Source organism: Apus apus, chromosome 3 (genome assembly GCF_020740795.1).
Source record: "Apus apus isolate bApuApu2 chromosome 3, bApuApu2.pri.cur, whole genome shotgun sequence".
Classification (NCBI taxonomy): Eukaryota; Metazoa; Chordata; class Aves; order Apodiformes; family Apodidae; genus Apus; species Apus apus.
This window is the reverse complement of record NC_067284.1, coordinates 109,782,674-109,799,903: the sequence shown is the minus strand read 5'-3', so window position 1 is coordinate 109,799,903 and position 17,230 is coordinate 109,782,674. Positions and strand designations below refer to the sequence as shown.

Genomic DNA, 17,230 nt, shown 5'->3' with positions numbered 1-17,230 from the left:
CTACTTCAAGAAACAAAGCCTGGAGAGAACCAAAGAAATTCTATGTGCCTTCTAGAATCATACAATGGTTTGGGTTGGAAGGGACCTTCAATGATCATCTAGTCCTACTGTCATGCCATGGACAGGGATATCTTTCACTAAGATCACGTTGTTCAAAACCCCATTCAACCTGAGACCTTGAACATTTCCAGTGACAGGACATTCACAACTTCTCTGGGCATCCTGTTCCTGTGGCTCCACACCCCTTTTTTTCCTTACATCCAATCTAAATTTACCCTCCTTCAGTTTAAAATCATTGCCCTTCGTTCTGTTATTACCAACCTCAGTCAAGAGTCTCTCTCCATCTTTCTTACAAGCTCCCTTGATATACCAAAAAACACAATAAGGTCTCCCTGGAGCCTTCTCTTCTCATAGAAACGTTCAGGTTGGAAAAGACCTGCAAGATCATCCAGTCCAACCTTTAACGTAACTCTACTAAACTAGCTCTACCAGCCAAACTGAACATAATCTTCCTTAGGAAATAACATTCTCCAAGCCTTAAATAGAAGATACTTGTAACTCTGGTATTTTGAATCATCTGATGTTTTGACTGGACAAGAAACAAAGAGGGTATACACCATGTCTACAGGTGGATGACCACTGCTCTTAGCATGGCTACAGGAGAAAAACACATTCAAGGAAGTCTCCATTGCAACCCTCTTCCAAGGGACTCAGCCCACTTTTTGCCCTGCACCATTACTACTATTTCTGTAGCAGCAGAGGAAAGTCAATCAGTCATCAAAACAGCATTAATGACCTTAACCCACTGACAAAAACTTAAAATTGGACAAAGGTTTTAAAAGCTTTCTTGATCTGAACACCTGAGTAAAAACTGAAATACTCTATTACCTCAGCTGCTTTTATCAAAAGCTGAAAATCCATACATAAACTCCTGGCATAAATGTGCCATAAATTCAAGATAAAGGACTAAGCATTGCACTTGTGCTTCCAAGGGATAAGAGTTCTCTCAGGTTCAGATCAAAAAAAAACTTCAACTAAAGCAATTTCACTATCATCGCATTATCTGTCTCCTAAGCTTTAAGTTCAATCTCTGATTCTCAAGAGTGTTCCTCTTCCACGTATAAAAAAGGGGGAAAAGAAAATGAAAGAGGATGAAAACAGTATTTTTTTCAGGCTTACACAATCAGCAGTTTAAGTACCCCATTAACCTAAGACACCACCAAAGTCAAAAGCTTAGCAGAATTCACTGAAAGACATTTACACTGGTTATGACAGCTGAGACCTAGACCAGCAATTTCAAAACCAACCAAAATTTGCAGAGATCCTCTAAACCAAACATTAAAGAAACTGTATTAAAGTCCAAGTTTAACTTGTACAGGAAGACCTAACAGTCTTCTAGATTATATTCAGGTTGGTTACATAGACAATTATGAAAGACCTTGTATTGTAGATGTGTTTGAGAACCTATCGGGTCTTGCTCCACATTTTTCCTCTCTATTGTTTTAAACACCAAGGCCTTGGAATAGACCTTATGGAATCAATATTAAATATAAAATTTACAATGGATGAAGTTTGAGGAGGATTATTTTGGTACAGGCATGAGTCCTACAAGAAGATGATGATGATGATTATTAAACAATACAGACAAAATTTTAAATAGCCAGTGCTTTCTGCTTCTGTAATATATTATGTCTTCTGATTCTAGATCTTTTAAGTTATTTTTACAGGAAACTCAAAACCAACACAAACTGCTACAAACCTTATCTTGTTTTTTATCTTCTGATTCATTACTGGATAATCTTGTCTTAAGTTTCACTGAGCCTTCTTTAAAAATATCTCCAAACCCAATACCTCGGATTTTCTTTGGCTGTGCTGGACCAGATCCAGGTTCACTCCCATTTCCTGGAGAGACTACAGGTGAGGTAGGACCACTGAAAACAGACTCTGATAGTTAAAAAAAAAAGAAAAAGAAAAAAAGTTGTTCAAATACCTGCATTTATTTATTTATTTATTTGCTTTTCTTGGGAAAAAAAAGTGGAAGGAACAAGGCTGTATGCACCGCTCTTGCTAAACAGTTTTTCTAGGAACATTATTGTAGGTGCAATATCTCACATCTGTTCTAGCTGCATATTTAACAGAAGACCATTTGAAATGACACCAACATTACACTGAACACACTCTGGCAACCGAGTAAGTAGATCACTAATATTTCTTGCTATTTCAATTACCACTGAGGCTCTATAGTTTGCTAATATCAACATTCTGTTTTCCATTAGTTTCACGAAATATTGCTTAGGCATTCTCTGAATGTTAGTCCAACATTTAAAAGCTTGTCATTTGCATGGCTAGAGCTGCTGAAAGCAATAATAAAGGTCCATAAAGAGTTGCACCATCTTTCAACAGCCAAAAGAAAAAGCAGTATGTTTCAGTAGTAGTGATGCCTCACAAGGAACCAAGAGAAATTCTCTTACTGCTCAAAATGCACTATCGAAAATACCTGAAGAGTTTCTTGCAAATGTATGTATACAGTTTTAAACCTGATAACACATAAAACCTATTTTAAATAATTTAGATATTCAAATCAGATATAGTTGTTTGAGATCAATCCCTGGTAGATAACAAGTACTTAGGATTATTTTAATCTTTCTCTTTTAAAGGACAACATTGTCCCCTAAAAAACATAGCTCAGAGAACTTAATTTAGGTGTTACAGGCTTTTAAGAATGCTTTTTTTTTTAATACTTTAAGTTACAGTCAAATCTGTTGAAACCCGCAAACTAGTATTCATGGGCAAACTATTTCCATGTGCAGAATGCCAGGAGACAGTTATGAAAATAAACACCTTTTATAAACCACATTCATAATAGCATCCACATCTTTGAGCTTTTCAGTTAAGTTCTTCCCAGCATATGTAGGTCTGGGAATTGCAATAAAGATTAAAGCCTCTTCCCTCAGGCATAAATTAAAGGGATTTTGATGATATCACAAAGTTACAGAGCCTCTTCACTTCAGTTTCTCACCTTTCCTCCACCGAGTCACTCTTTACTTAGTTATTATATCCCTCTTAGATATCTAAAAGGACAGCTAGAAATTTCACTGATAAGAAAGGTCCAGGTTGCATGTTTGAAAGACCACAGCTCAGTGGACAGGGCATCAACTGTTTCCTGGGAGCGTGGAAAGAACCATCAGATACTTGAGGTTCTGACTGTGAAATTACTGAGCATTAAATATAACCTTTGAGGGGGTGAAGGGTTGAAAAATCGTAACTTGTTAGTTACTGACAGAAAAATACAATTACTTCAAATTACTGTTCAGTCCAACTGATCTCAGTATTCAGGAATTAAGACCAACACATACTTATTTGTAAATTCACCTCACCAGCCCCCACTAAACTCCAGGAACTTGACCTCCATGGAGACAGCCACTGAGCTCTTTGGGACTGCTCAAGTCTAACAACTCTTGTTTTACACTAGTGCAGTTCTTCCCTGTGTCTGAGCAAACCTTTGTTAGAAACAGTCAATACTGAACATCTGACAAATGAGGGTGCATATTGCTACAAGAAAAAAATAAATCACATTTTCCCTGGAACATTACACAACTGTCTAAGCATCGATTAGCTCAATTTAAGATGTTGCTCCTAAAGAACATCCCCATGCCAGCAGTATCATATCACTAGTCTGAAGTCTTCACACAAACAGGTCTTCATAGACAGAATGCCTCTAAAATGCAATTTCAAGAGAACAAAGTAATTGCCTGTAAAGAATGCCCCAGCCTGGCACCCTCAGCACTCAGCTACTGTTCAGCCACAAACCACCTACTTCTGCCTGAGCTGTACAGTCACAGCCACAAAAGAATGGCTAAAAATGTAAATACTGCCTTAAAAACATTTGTTAGATTAAAACACAATAAAGAGGCAGAGGCCCCTTCCCAGGATTAATTTTAAGCTGAGGCTCTCTATACTGGTTTTGATTCAAGACAAGTTTTAATCCTCAACTGACATAATTAAATGTTTAAGTTTTCCATCCTCACCCTGTAAAAACAGGACTGAAAAAAAGCTATTAAACAGAGCAATACTTTTATATGCAATACTAAAAAAAAAGCTCAACTCTGAATATGATAAAATTTCTAGTGATAAAATGTAAAATAGACATATGCAAGATCAAGACCTTGACTGCAGTTTTACTGAAAGTACATTTAGAGCAAGACCTTGATACTCCATCTGAGCATTTTCTACAATGCAATTATATACTTACCATAATTAGGAAGTATAAATTCTTTACTGTTTTGTTGTACTACAACCATAATACTCCAAATTGTACCTGAGATCTAAAATTACTTTGCTAAGGGTTTACAACAGAACAGAATACCACCTGTGTCATCCAGACTGTCCTGTGTTTCTCCATCATCCGGCAATTCCAATTCTTTCACAAAGTTTGAAGGAAACATCCCTGTCTTGCCATTTAGTGTTCCACTCCACCAACCTTCTTCTACCTGTACAGAAATATTTTGCACATTACCAGTAAAGCAAAAGGAAACTCCTATCAATTCCAGCCATACTTCACACAGAGAATTCTACAAAGAACTTTGGGAAAGTTCAAATGACCATGATTTCTCCTTAAAGAAACCTGTCAAAGATGCAGAAAGAGCAGGCAAAAAGAAGAGCAAGAAAGTAATTTATTGTCACTTCTATCATCACAGCAATGATCCTGACACATGAGACTAGCCCCATGCCAATCCATTCCAAAAAGCAGCAAAATGTTCATCAACTTTCACAAGGTAAGACAGAATAACACATCAAACAGAAGAAAATATTAAACTGTTTATAAAATGAAGTTGCACATTTTAGCCTGGCTTTCTAAGGAAATTTTAATGTATTCTTGCTGACATTTGTCTTTTCCAGTTTCCACCAGTTCTAGTCACACTGGCCTTTTATCTACTAAACAGCTTCAAACAATTCTGATCAAAACATACAAGTTTCAAAGATATAATTTCTACAGCTAATGTTGGGTAGAACTGAAAAGAGTCCTAAAACATCACAGAGTATTGGAAAACTAAAGCTGTCCATTTCATCCAGCAAGAGGCAACTGGCTGAACAGCTCTAGATAGGTCAGAAGGTACAGACAATTTCCCATCAGGGCTGGCCAGTCAGTGAAGGTAGCCAAGATGCACAGGGATTTTATGGTGGCACACAGCAGTCCCAAAGACAGAAGTCTCCTGGATGACAAATTTTGTTGGCTCTGCTATTCATAAAAAAAAAAAAATAAAAAAATGCACTGGAAATAAACCTATTTAGGAATTAGGGAACATAATGACTCTAATGCTCAGTTATGTGCTGGGATTCCTGGTGTGTCATTTATACTGCAATACTCCAAAATTTAGTAGAACATCTATCAGGAATACCCCGTGGTCCAAAGCAGGAGAAACAAAAGCTGGGCATGCAGAGGTACCAGTGAAAAACAATGCCAGAAGGCTAAGGAAGCACTGTGCTCTTCAAATTTATAAACAGTTTTCAAAATGCCTTAACTAAATAAAATGCATTTACTGAATGAGCACTATTAAAAAATATAATTAGGGCACATTTTCAAAATATTACATTTCCATTGATCTGTTTGGGGACTGGAAAGCTCTTTTTAGACAAGAAAAAAAAAAGAGCAGGGGGAAAAAATAAATAAAAAAAAACCTAACCAGCAGCTGTTTACATTATCTTATTTTAGCCTTGTTTTTCTAGGTCACTACACCTGACACACAGGCATAGTTTTTACACCCTACCTCCAGGCAAGCAGAACGCATGCAAAACCTGGCAGCCCCAGAGACAGGCAATGAAAAGAGCATTGTTGTTTTTAAAGAAATACTGCTGTTCAAATATAGCTTTGCTGTGGATGGTTCAAATTCAGAGTCTGGTCCTCTGAAAAAAACTTTCAGTGCAGATTGGTGACAAGTGCTGACCAGGCTCTAGCACCTCGTGATTTACATAGTACATTGCAAAAAACTAAAATTCAAATGCCTTGACTCACCCATACTACACCCAAGAGCCTCCTAATGCTTATGATACAGAAAGCAATTCAAGCATCCATTTAGTCTTCTGCCAAGAAGTAAGGTCAGCAAAGCACTTCACAGACTTGGAAGGCAAAGTGCTGCCAGTTGAGAGACAGTCAGGAATAAAATACTAATTTCTTGAGCTTACTTCTTTCAGCCTCCTCACCACACTGTCTTTAAAAAAAACCTGACTATATACAAACTGTGGTACCCAAAAAGCTATTTTTAATAGACATGTAAAAATAGGTTAAAAAAATTTCTACACTCTTTGGTGGAGAGCATCTGTGCATCTCTGGGCGTTAGCAACACAAATGACAATTTCACAGTTCTTATCTTCCATTTAAAAAGCTTAGGACAAGATCCAATTTCCACAAGAGGGAGATCCAGCTCTGGTACACACATCAGCACTTTTCCTGAGCATGAACTCCTACGCGAAGGTGGGGAGGAAAGGCTGCAACAATCTAATGTGGGGTTTTTTTTAATAAAAACTCCACTAATAGAGCAATACGACTTTTGATTATGATTGATAACACAGCATGCAAATACCACAAATATGATAGCAGATGTATTTTTGTAGTATTAAGTGCTACATCTGACAGGAGTGGAGGGAAGATGAAGGAGAAACAGAAGTGTTACAGCAATGATACAGTCATCACATGCACTGTGTCCTTGTGTTTTGCATGCAGATCCCACATGTTCTGCAAGCAAAAAAACCCACGGATACAGCCAGCACTTAGCACTTCTCAAAAAACTTCTTCTGATCTTTGTAGCCCACTTTCTTAAATATTAGCCATTTAATTTTGGAATCCATCTGCCTCCACCTTTGATTTCATCAACAGTAGTGTCAGTTGTAACCACTCAATTTACAAAAACAATGGCAAGGGCGAAATATTGAATTACTCTTGGATAACTCTTTAAATTGTGGAGCTCATTTACCTATTTCTCCACATAAAAATGTGACCAAATGAACTTTCCTTGAAGTAACAGTTATGAGTTACCTGCACATATATATATTAAATAGTAACTATTATATGTAAACAGAAGCAAATTGTCTCACAACAGTGAAGACAAGTTACCCAAGACAAGTTATCCCAGCATATTGCACAACCAGTGGATGGCATTTTCTACCATTCTTCACATTTGTGGTCCATCAGTAGTTTTGTGAAGCAGTCCTAGCCTACAGCTGTCATGTCTGTTCTACAGCACCAGGAAAACTGTGCCCAAACAGCACTGTGCTAAAAGTTAGCTGTAATATTGTTCTACCAATAACCTGTTTATCAGATTTTCAGGCAAATGCTTTCTCCGAAGTAGCAAAGGCTGGACGCTACAAATATGTATTTTCAAACAGTTAGGAAAGGAAGAAGCATCAAAAAACATATGAAAATAATAAAATCCATGTTTCCTTAAGAAATCAGATGAGGAAATGCTTTGATCTTTTTATTCTCCTTGGCTACTTGGTCATCTCTGAGACATCACACTGAAATAACTCCAGATGTTGATATGCGTGACCCCAAACGGCAGCTTCAGCAACAGATCACTACACATGCTATAGCTTATAAATGCTTATGTTGGACCATTCAAAGTCACTACTACTGTGTACAGGGACTATCCACAAATAAAACTGGTGGGGTTATCCAGGAGCATTCCTTTACAAAATACACCCACACAATGGTATTTATGAAACTAATTTTTAGGGAGCAAGTTTTACAAGTCACTTGCTCTGTTTATTCAGAGAGAACAAATTCTAGAAGCCATCAGCACAAATGCATCTAAAAGCAAAACTTTTTCCTTGCTAGGAGAATGGAAAAGTCTTTCCTGGCAACCATTTGAATCGTGGAGAGTTAATACTACCTCCAAAAGAGGTCACACATGTGAAAAACAGTCTCTTAAAGCTACTTTAAAAGCACCAACAGACACACAGCTTGGAAGAAAAGCTGTGTCTTCTCCTTCAGACATCAGGAGGTAGTAAGACGAGATGGAACCAGAAAATGCCAGAGCACATCATGCAGAAGTTTTCCACCTACCTCTGAAAAGGTTCCTTCCACAATCGCTCCAGTCTTTTCCACAGGATCACAACTGATTTCACTAACAGACATTCTTCCCACACATTCAAGCTTCCCATAAGTTGCCATTGAACAGAACACATACCAAGGAAGCACACAGGTAGGAAAAAATAAGAAACCTCCACTCAAATAAGTAGGGCCATTGCCATCACAGTCCGAACATCAAGATCTGTCTTTAACTGTATTTCCTACCCAGTGGAGAAGGAAGGCAGCAGAAATAGTAACTTGTTGTTGAGTGCATTTGTATGTTCCATATCTTTGTGCAAGTGGGCTGAAGTATATTGTACTACAGGTATAGGTTTCTGTGCTGAATACTATTAACTACTAGCTCAAAGCTTCAATGAGTTTGCAAGAAAACATCAAACTGGAAAATCAGGTAAAATAACATTTTTTACCTAAACTAAGTTAAGAGTATGTCAACTTCAAGGCAATCAGTCAATCAGTTTTAGCATAAGCATCCTAAAAACAAGGATCACATAGACAGGGGCAAAGAACTCTGGAAGTCTTTTGAAAAAGGACTCTGTGTAACAGATCATAGTTTACTGCTGTGATGATCAAATACTTCCCTTACAAATCCAGAAAGTTAGAGCAGGATTAGATCCTGAGAGAAAGAACTGTTAGCTTTAGCTTCAAATACAAATACAGATGCTGGTTTTCCAACAACCCTATAATTCGAGTATTCAGCCAGAACTCCACAATTTTCATTTTGGCCCTGTGAAGAGATGATCAGCTCTGCAGAACAGCTTACCTCTTCAATGATGTCAATCACATCCCCCACCTTCAGGTCCAGCTCATCCTCATTCTGCTGGGCATACTCGAAGAGCACTTTGCACTGCCGCTTCTTGCACCCGGACTCTGATTCAAGGGAAATGGCAAAAGTAGGAACACTTGCAAAGGAAAACTAGTTCCACCCAGCTCCCGAGGATCAAATTTGACCAGCACACCCACAAATCATTCCACAAAGCTGCGTAGTGTCTGCTGCTTGTTTTCCAAGTTCCTTGTGTAATTTTAGGCTAGTGAGCTGCATCTTAGAGCTTGAAAATCATTGAGTTTCACAGACTGCTGATTACAAACAAATAAAAAACTACACTGCCAATTACCAACATGCTAAGAAAAAAAACCAAAAAACCAAAAAAACCCAACATGTTGACACATGCAAGTCAGATAAATCCCCAGTACAATGATTTTCAAGTTATTTCCTGACTGAAATCTGCAAGAATGACAACTGCTGCCAGTTGCAGTGTTAGCACTTGCTCGGAAGAAAATATGCAAGTTTGAGCCTTCAGTCTTTAAGGAATTCTGAAAGAAATAAGAAATGTTTTGTTCTGTACAACACTGAAGTGCCAATAGTCTTTCTGCCCTAAAAAAAAAAACCCTTGCTAACTACAGGTCTGAGGTAATGCTAACATTTGCTCAGCTTGTATTTCAAAATCCAAACTAATTTCTATCTCCAAATGCAAAAACCTTCCTTTTCCCAGGGCAAGTATGGAGTTCAGAAATTCAACCTAAGCTTCATTTAGCAGCATTTGACAAAGGTCGAATTAAAATAAAGTGCAGTCTTTAGATGTTTGCCCCGTATCATTAAAGCTTTGCAGGCATTAAGAAGACAAAATGACATCCCAAGAGGGGAAAACACTGAAATGGCTTCCAACAACCCCTCCAGGCAGGGCAGCATGAACCAACCATTGCCCCAGTTACTCTGCACATATCCTGGAGGGATACTGATGATCCCAGAAAGTTTAGGCATTTCTCTTTCAAACCAGAGGCCATGCCGTCAAACCTTTTCCACAACAGAGCAGCCAGCACACTTTTGAAGGCAATTGTCAACCTGAACTATGACCCACATACATTCCCTATCCTCCTCAAAAGCAATCAGCCACAGTTTAGTGAAAATAGGAATCAAAAGCTTGAAGTGGTAAAGCTTAAGCTGGGTAAGAGATCTTGTATTTTTCACTCCTTCCATACTTAAGCTTCAGCATAAGATTAGCTGGGTAAAAAACACTTCCAAATACAGATACTGCCTGCAAGATTGATCCTGGTCTTATAACAGTGTTGACAGTCCAAAGTCAGATGTTTAGAAGACGGCCACACCCTGTGTCCACAGTACAAAACACACCAGGCATCCAAGTAATATGCAGAACCCAAAATTTCTGAGAGAGGGCTCACCAAATCAAGAATTTCCTACATGCTGGGATATGGTCTGTGCTCTAAAGAGCTTAAAAGAAGCAGGAAATAAATAAACCGAAAGTACGAAACTCAGTGGGTTATTTCTAATAACATGTAATTGCCCACATAATACACCTTTCTTTTAACTCCACTGAGACTCCTACATCAGCCAATAGGGATTGTTAGGTTGACAGTAATTGCAATAAACGGTTCACTGGTCTTTACTACCTCCTACAGCGCTTTCAGGGCTTGCTTAATTTGCCTTTTTTAGTTATCTGTTAATCTCATACAAAGGAGAAGTCACGGCCATTTGGTTTGTGTCTGATCTCAGCATTCCTGTTCATACTGCAGTTCTATCTAAATGGGGAAGAGGGGGGAAAAACAAACCCACAGATGCATTTCACATCCAGAACTCTCTCTCACCTGAGGTCTGTTTTCAGTGATACTCAGTTTAGGAAGTACTGCCTTCTAGTTTTGAAAATACCTACATTAACATAGGAAACTAATCAATCCTCTCTGAAAACACTACATCAACTTCACCTGGTGCTGCAAGGGCTGAGCTGGTGGCCCCGACGCATTTCTGTCTATTTCCAAAACAACTTGTCCGGCTTCAGGTTTTATTTCTTTTGTACAGGGCAAACCACATTTTAGCCTTTTGTTGCCACCATTTAGCACACCTTCTGTGTTTTCCTTTTCCTAAAGAAAGGCAGCCATGTAACTGACAAGAATACTGCCTGCAACTTATCATCCACCTGATACAAAATACTGGAATTTGGCGAGAGCTGCACATGAGAACACCACAAAGGATCTCCCAGGCAGAGACAACCTACCTCAACGAACACTGGAAAGTTGTTATGAAAGAAGCTTAACTTTGTTTTTAACACGGTAAACCTCATTTTATCAGGTTAGGAACCAGAAAGAAAGACGACTAAGCACTGGAAACCTTTTGAAGGGAGTGGACAATTGCCCCCGCACAGAGTAAACAGGATCTGCAGAAGCTGTTTAAACAGTCTTCCAGGAAAAAGGCAACAGCAAGTAAAATGGAAACACATATATTGTAACTGGGCCAAGTAAACAGTTGTGTGCTTAAAGGAAGGTGCTTGAACACTATTTTCTTCTAAGAGGATGAGAACAGCCAGAGCACTATAGAGTTTGAGACCAAGTTGTACCTATTACCCTGGCCACAGCCACCAGTATGAGAGCAAGACATGCTGAGCATTGGATCTTGCAAGGATTAGGGAAACCAGAATGAAAAACCGACACCTGAACTGGTATCTGATCACATTCACAGGATTACAGAATCCTAGACTATCTCCTGTTGGAAGCACCCTAAAGGATCACGTTGATTCCCTTTCAGAGTCTGGTTACATTAATCTATGAACAGGATTAATCTTCCAGGCTAGGTTTTCAAAAGCCTGGTGATGCAACATCTCACGGGCACAGATGTGCTGTTGCCAATATGTGCACAGATCAGGTTCATTGAAAAGTGATTTTGAAGGTAATAACCTCAGTTGTCTTGAAGAAGGTTTCAACAAATTTCTAAGTCTGGTGGTCCCATTTCAGAGCTTTAAAAAAAATCAGTACTGGCTCTTCTCCTTTTATGGTCAAAAACTCAAAGCATAAACATACCAGAAACAGTAAGTTCTGAATTCTTTCTTTTAAAACAAGCAAGCTTAAATAATAAACGCATACAATCCCTTACAAGACAGATTAAGCCAGAGTAATTTAAAGCTTATTCTCTTACAAGACTGAGGTGTCCAAATACAAATCACAGGTCAATTTTTTGGACGCAGGGAACACCAAGCTTTCTGCTCTAGGTTTTAGCCACTTTGATTTAAATACTCGTATTAAAATGTAGAAACCACAGCTATGGAGGCACCAAGTCTGTACTCCTACCATCCTGGGAACTGCAGTTACAATCTAAGGAAGACCATTTATTTTTCTTAGACATCACCAACTCCACTTCATTTCACATTAGAAGCAAGCCTACCAAAAAAAAAAGGCACCTGAACTATGGCATGTTTCCTTGTCACAGAGTCCTGAATCTGTAGCAAAAATTTTATGGTTAAAAGAAATGACCACGGGAAGATTTTTATTACTGCAAACAGGGCCTATAGTTGTTCTTCAGGTACCTGCCAATATAAGCAGAGCTCACACAAAGTTACAGAGTAAGGCTCTGGAATCAGCTAAATATTTTTCTCCAGAATATACAACTTATTGCTGCTGTTAAGAACTACACAAAAACTTTCTGCCCATGCACCCAGGAGCAAAATTTAGCTTAGAATCCAAGTTTTCACTCCTACGACTCTAATTTTTTCTGTACAACCTTAAAACTAAGTCAGACATTAAATAATCAATGTTTATTTTTAAAAATGTACTTCAGCAGCTTACGCAATTGAAGGAATTGGAAAGACTACATACTCTTCTTGAAGCATTTGGATGGGGGATGAGGCTGAAATCCTCCTGCTGGAAGCCCATAGCTGCTCATACGCTGCACAAGACTGGCTACATTGCCAGATTTCTCCCTCCTGACTGGTACGGCATCATCCTTGGGCTCTAGATCCTTCTTAACTTCCTGAAACAAGAGATTTAAAAGACTGAGAGACCATTTAAATTACCTAAAAGGTCAGTGTTTGCAGACAGGAGCTCCACAGACTAGCAGATTTCAGTTACTTACCACTTGGTGTGTAATGATGCGTTATACTCAAAAATCACAGCATCCAGCAACTAAAGACACTACAGGCCTAAACAAACTTGACCCTTCCTTACAATCATGTTAGTAAACCAGTAAGCTGATGTGCTGAGAAAATTCAGAAACAGAAGCAGTATTTTAGCCATCTACTCCAACCCTAAGAAGCTTTGAGCCCAGAAGTCCCTTACTACAACTCTTAAGTAACAGCCCATATCTGAAAAGTTTTTAAAATATTACTTCAATAACAAGACCCATAATAGATTAGGACACTAAATAAAATCACAGTATAGAAAATTGTATTAGGTGATCATCTCCACCTTAGAAAGCTCAAAGGTTATTTACAGACAAGATGCAATTGTACCGCTGAAAGACACATGGAAAACAAAGTGAGATACAGGAAACTGGGAGGAAATGAGAGGAAAGGTGTATAAGAAAGTAACAGAGACAAATTTTTCCTGATAATTGTCTCCCACTTTCCTGTCTTTCTAAATTAAGGTGCTAGCATTGGAACTGAACATGCCAATGAAGACTGAGAGGCTTATAAACAAGAAAGCATCACTTCTTGACAGAAAAGGCCACATACCAGCAGTTATGCTGCTGCATCATCCCCATAAAATGAGTTTCCACGGGAGAACAGACACTCTGAAAGGAGGAAATCATCACTTTGCACAAGAAAGCCATTAAGTCAGATCAATGGCCCATCTAGTGCAGAACAGCTCTCAGCAATTACAATCTCAAATGCTCTTTAGAGGGCTAGCCTGCAACCCAGATCCCCCCCATTCCCAGAGCCCCCATAAGGCTTTCATTAGGGAAATACATCTCCTCCTCTCTCCTCTTCATGTCTGAGAATGAAGCTGTCTTAACCCTTTCTGCACCCACAGTCCTGTCTGCCTCCACAGCTTCCTTGGGGATAGACTCCAGATATTTGCTCTCCACTCTGTAAAGAAGCTCTTCTCTCTTACCTGCTTTATGCTGCCATCTTACTAGTCCTGATGTGTGCCCTTCACCACTGAATTCAGTTTACCCCTACCTCCACAGCTGTGTAAACCTTGATCATATTCCCCCTTGGCTTTATCCACTCAAGTGAGGAGTCCCAGGCTTGTCAGCCCCCATCTCACCAGGCCATCTAGCTGCCTATCACCAACCATCTGATGACACCTGGCATCCTGTCAGTGTTTTGGGCTGTCACTCAATCCAGAGCAGAGGATTTGGAGAACTGAAAAGCAGCACTACCAGATACTGTCAAGATGATGCTCAACTGGCAGTTCCATGTAGGCATAGCAGGGATTACCTATTCTTACAAACATTACTGGGCATTCACCTACCTGCAGGCTTGTCTGCCACCCCTTTTGCCTGCTCAGCTCTCCCTGCCATCAGCATGGCACTGGAGTACATTAGGGTTTGTTAGCACCTCACAAAATGGCCATGTCCACTGTTAAATCCCCTCTCCAGATGACTGGAGATGCTGAACAACGTTGGTACCAGAACCAACTTCTAGGGAAGCCCATCACTGACTCTCTTCTATCCTGACATGTTACTGATAAGTCCTTCACTTAGTCTTCAAGCAAACTACAATCCATAAAAGAATATTTCCTTCACTCTCAGAGCAACTTCATTCCTTCAATAACTTGATGGAAAACTTTTATGATAAAGGTTCTCTGAAAACCCAAGTGTGATACATCCACTAGAATCTCATGCACCTGTGTGCTCAGCAAGACCCTCAAACCTCATCAGCTTTCCCATCACAGCAGCATTCCAACATCTTGAGGAAAGCAAACATCCTCAAGCACTTTGCAGCTTTTCATGTATCAAAGTATCAAAGACAGCAAAGACACTGATAGATTACAAACAACAGGAAACAATTTGAGACAAAAACAGAAGACCAAAGACACAAAAATGAAAGGAGAAATGCCCAAGTGACTTTCTTGCTGGGCTTGTGTCAGTAATTTAAGTGATGACACGTAGGAAACACTCAAAGTCTAACACAAGATTAGCAATGGCAAATATAACAGAAAATATACTGGGATTAGATTAAAAGATAAGATCTAAAATACAGAAGCAGAGAGCTGCAAATAATCAGAAAACATTTACAATAAATAGACATGGGTGAAGAACCAGTGGCAGCCACCCTTGAATCAGCGAGTGGATGGTGACATTTTACTTCATGTATCAGGAAGTACACTGTGACCATAGCATCAAGGGAAGCTGCTTTGCAACAAGTGGAGGAAAAACAACCACAGAGTCTGCTGCTACAGCAATCAGGATTAAAGTAGTTTTGGAAAAGAACTATGAAAGAAGGGGTTAGTAAGCAGTGCATGGATAAGACAACAGCTCCTTTCTCCACATTTAAGCTACTAACCTTTAGAACACCCTTGTAAAGCAAGGACTTTTTATTTTTTCTTCTTCTTCTTGTTAGAGAGGAACTACAACCCTTCCTCAGGGCATTAAAAACCACATTAAAAACAAATTCAGGAATCCCTGGTCTCAACACCTGCATGCGGTCCACTACACCACAAACCTGTATTTTGCATCAGTCCTTCAGCAGCAGAAAACTGATTTTCAAAAGTACAGGTCAGGATCCTCAATCAACAGTGCCAGTAGTTTCACCCTGAGCATCATCACTATGACTCTCTGACCTTTCAGAGATGTTACAATACTACAAAGGAAGTAATTTCTAAAACAAGACATCAGTTTGGATCTCTGAAAACTGACACTAATTGATGCAAACATTAATACACGTACTATAATGTTAATAATTAACATCAAGTGTCAGTAAAAGTCTACAACTATTACATCTCTGCCCAAAGAGCTGGCCTGAATTTCAGTGGTTGGAAAATGACACTGCCCACAGGCCTCATCTCCCAAGTAGCACTATAACCAAACTCAACATGCCCAAGACTCCTGTTCATTGACTTCACAACAAGTAAGGCATGTTTTGTTTTGTTTTTTTTTCTTGGGTTTTAAGTCACAGAATCACAGAATGTGAGGGGCTGGAAGGGACCTCTGGAGATCATCGAGTCCAACCCCCTGGATTACAGCAGGATCACCACAGAAGTCATCCTCATTCAGGCTAACAAGAGTCTGTGCTGTGACAATACCAACAAAAATCCTCTAGACACTTCAGCTTGTTTTGAGATGAGGCCACCACCAGCTGCCAGCCAGCAAAAATGAAATGAAAATCTGACATTAACTGCAGCTGGAAATTTTAATATTGTTATTGTGCCAGTCCACTGTGGCTCAAGGCTTGTCAGTGTTTCCATTAGCAACACAGACTTTATGCATTTATGACTTGGCAGTAGAAGGTCAATCCAGACTGTCTTGGCATAAAACACACTCAACTGGGAAGTAACCACCCACTCCTTCTGTTGTAAACTACAGCACTAGTCATAAAGGTCTGAAGCTTTCGTAACATCTGCTAAATACATATTTCAAAACACTTGTAAAATTTGTCAAAATCACTACAGGCTGATATGCAAAAATGCATATAAATCTAATTCAACAGTGTAAAATTATTGGGGTGATCTTACAGGGCTATTTTTTTAATTGTACCATGGAAATGTATCTATTATAATATAAAATATCAAATCATTTAGGCACAGCAACACGTGAAACAAGAATTACTCTTCTTTATATACAGACAAAAATCCAACACATCTAAATTCATCTATAGCCTCATGATGCCTATTAAAATAAGCAAATAAGCAGGCGGTCCTGACCTACTTTTGAAGCGAGCAAGCAGCCTTCCCCCCATAAGCTGCTTGCCCATGCATCCCCTCCAGCTGGGACAGCAGGATCCTCCCCACTTCCCTCGCCAGAAGCAAAAAAGCACTAAAGTCAGCAGGGCACTGGATAGAGAAAGCAGGTCAGATCATCTGAAAGAACACGAGAAACAGACAGTTATAAATATGAAGTCTGTTTCTGAATTATGGGGCACAGAGAATTTCACTGTCCAGCAAACCTAAGTTCTTAGCTAGATTGTTCAAGCATACATACTATGACTTCAGCTGCCCATCTCCTTCTATGTATGTTGTTGTACCAAGAACAATCATCTTCAGACTTTTTACATTATTTCCACTCTAAACCACAAAACATCTTCTTGTACAAAAGCCACGTGCATTTCTGTTATTGGCCAAATAGATTTTAAAGCAAGATCTCAAGCAGCAGAAAAATGGTCTCATCTCTAAAGAGCCTGAGATGAAGAATACACAAAGGTAAAATGTCTGAGCTTCCACATGTCCTTATTTCACCTCTTTTCTTCTTCATTCCTGTTTTCT

The 17,230-nt window shown here is 39.1% G+C and overlaps 1 protein-coding gene across 3 annotated transcripts in view; it reads right to left on the bottom strand.

Moving 5' to 3' along the window:
* Positions 1 to 17,230, bottom strand: part of CD2AP (CD2 associated protein) — an 83,000-nt gene that overhangs the window by 30,571 nt on the left and 35,199 nt on the right. For all 3 annotated transcript variants that reach the window (XM_051614933.1, XM_051614932.1, XM_051614934.1), the window contains exons 3-6: positions 12,686 to 12,839; positions 8,847 to 8,953; positions 4,370 to 4,490; positions 1,760 to 1,944 (exon numbers count right to left, since the gene is read on the bottom strand). In XM_051614933.1, coding sequence (XP_051470893.1) covers positions 1,760 to 1,944; positions 4,370 to 4,490; positions 8,847 to 8,953; positions 12,686 to 12,839 — 567 coding nt within the window. The remainder of the gene's footprint in view (positions 1 to 1,759; positions 1,945 to 4,369; positions 4,491 to 8,846; positions 8,954 to 12,685; positions 12,840 to 17,230) is intronic.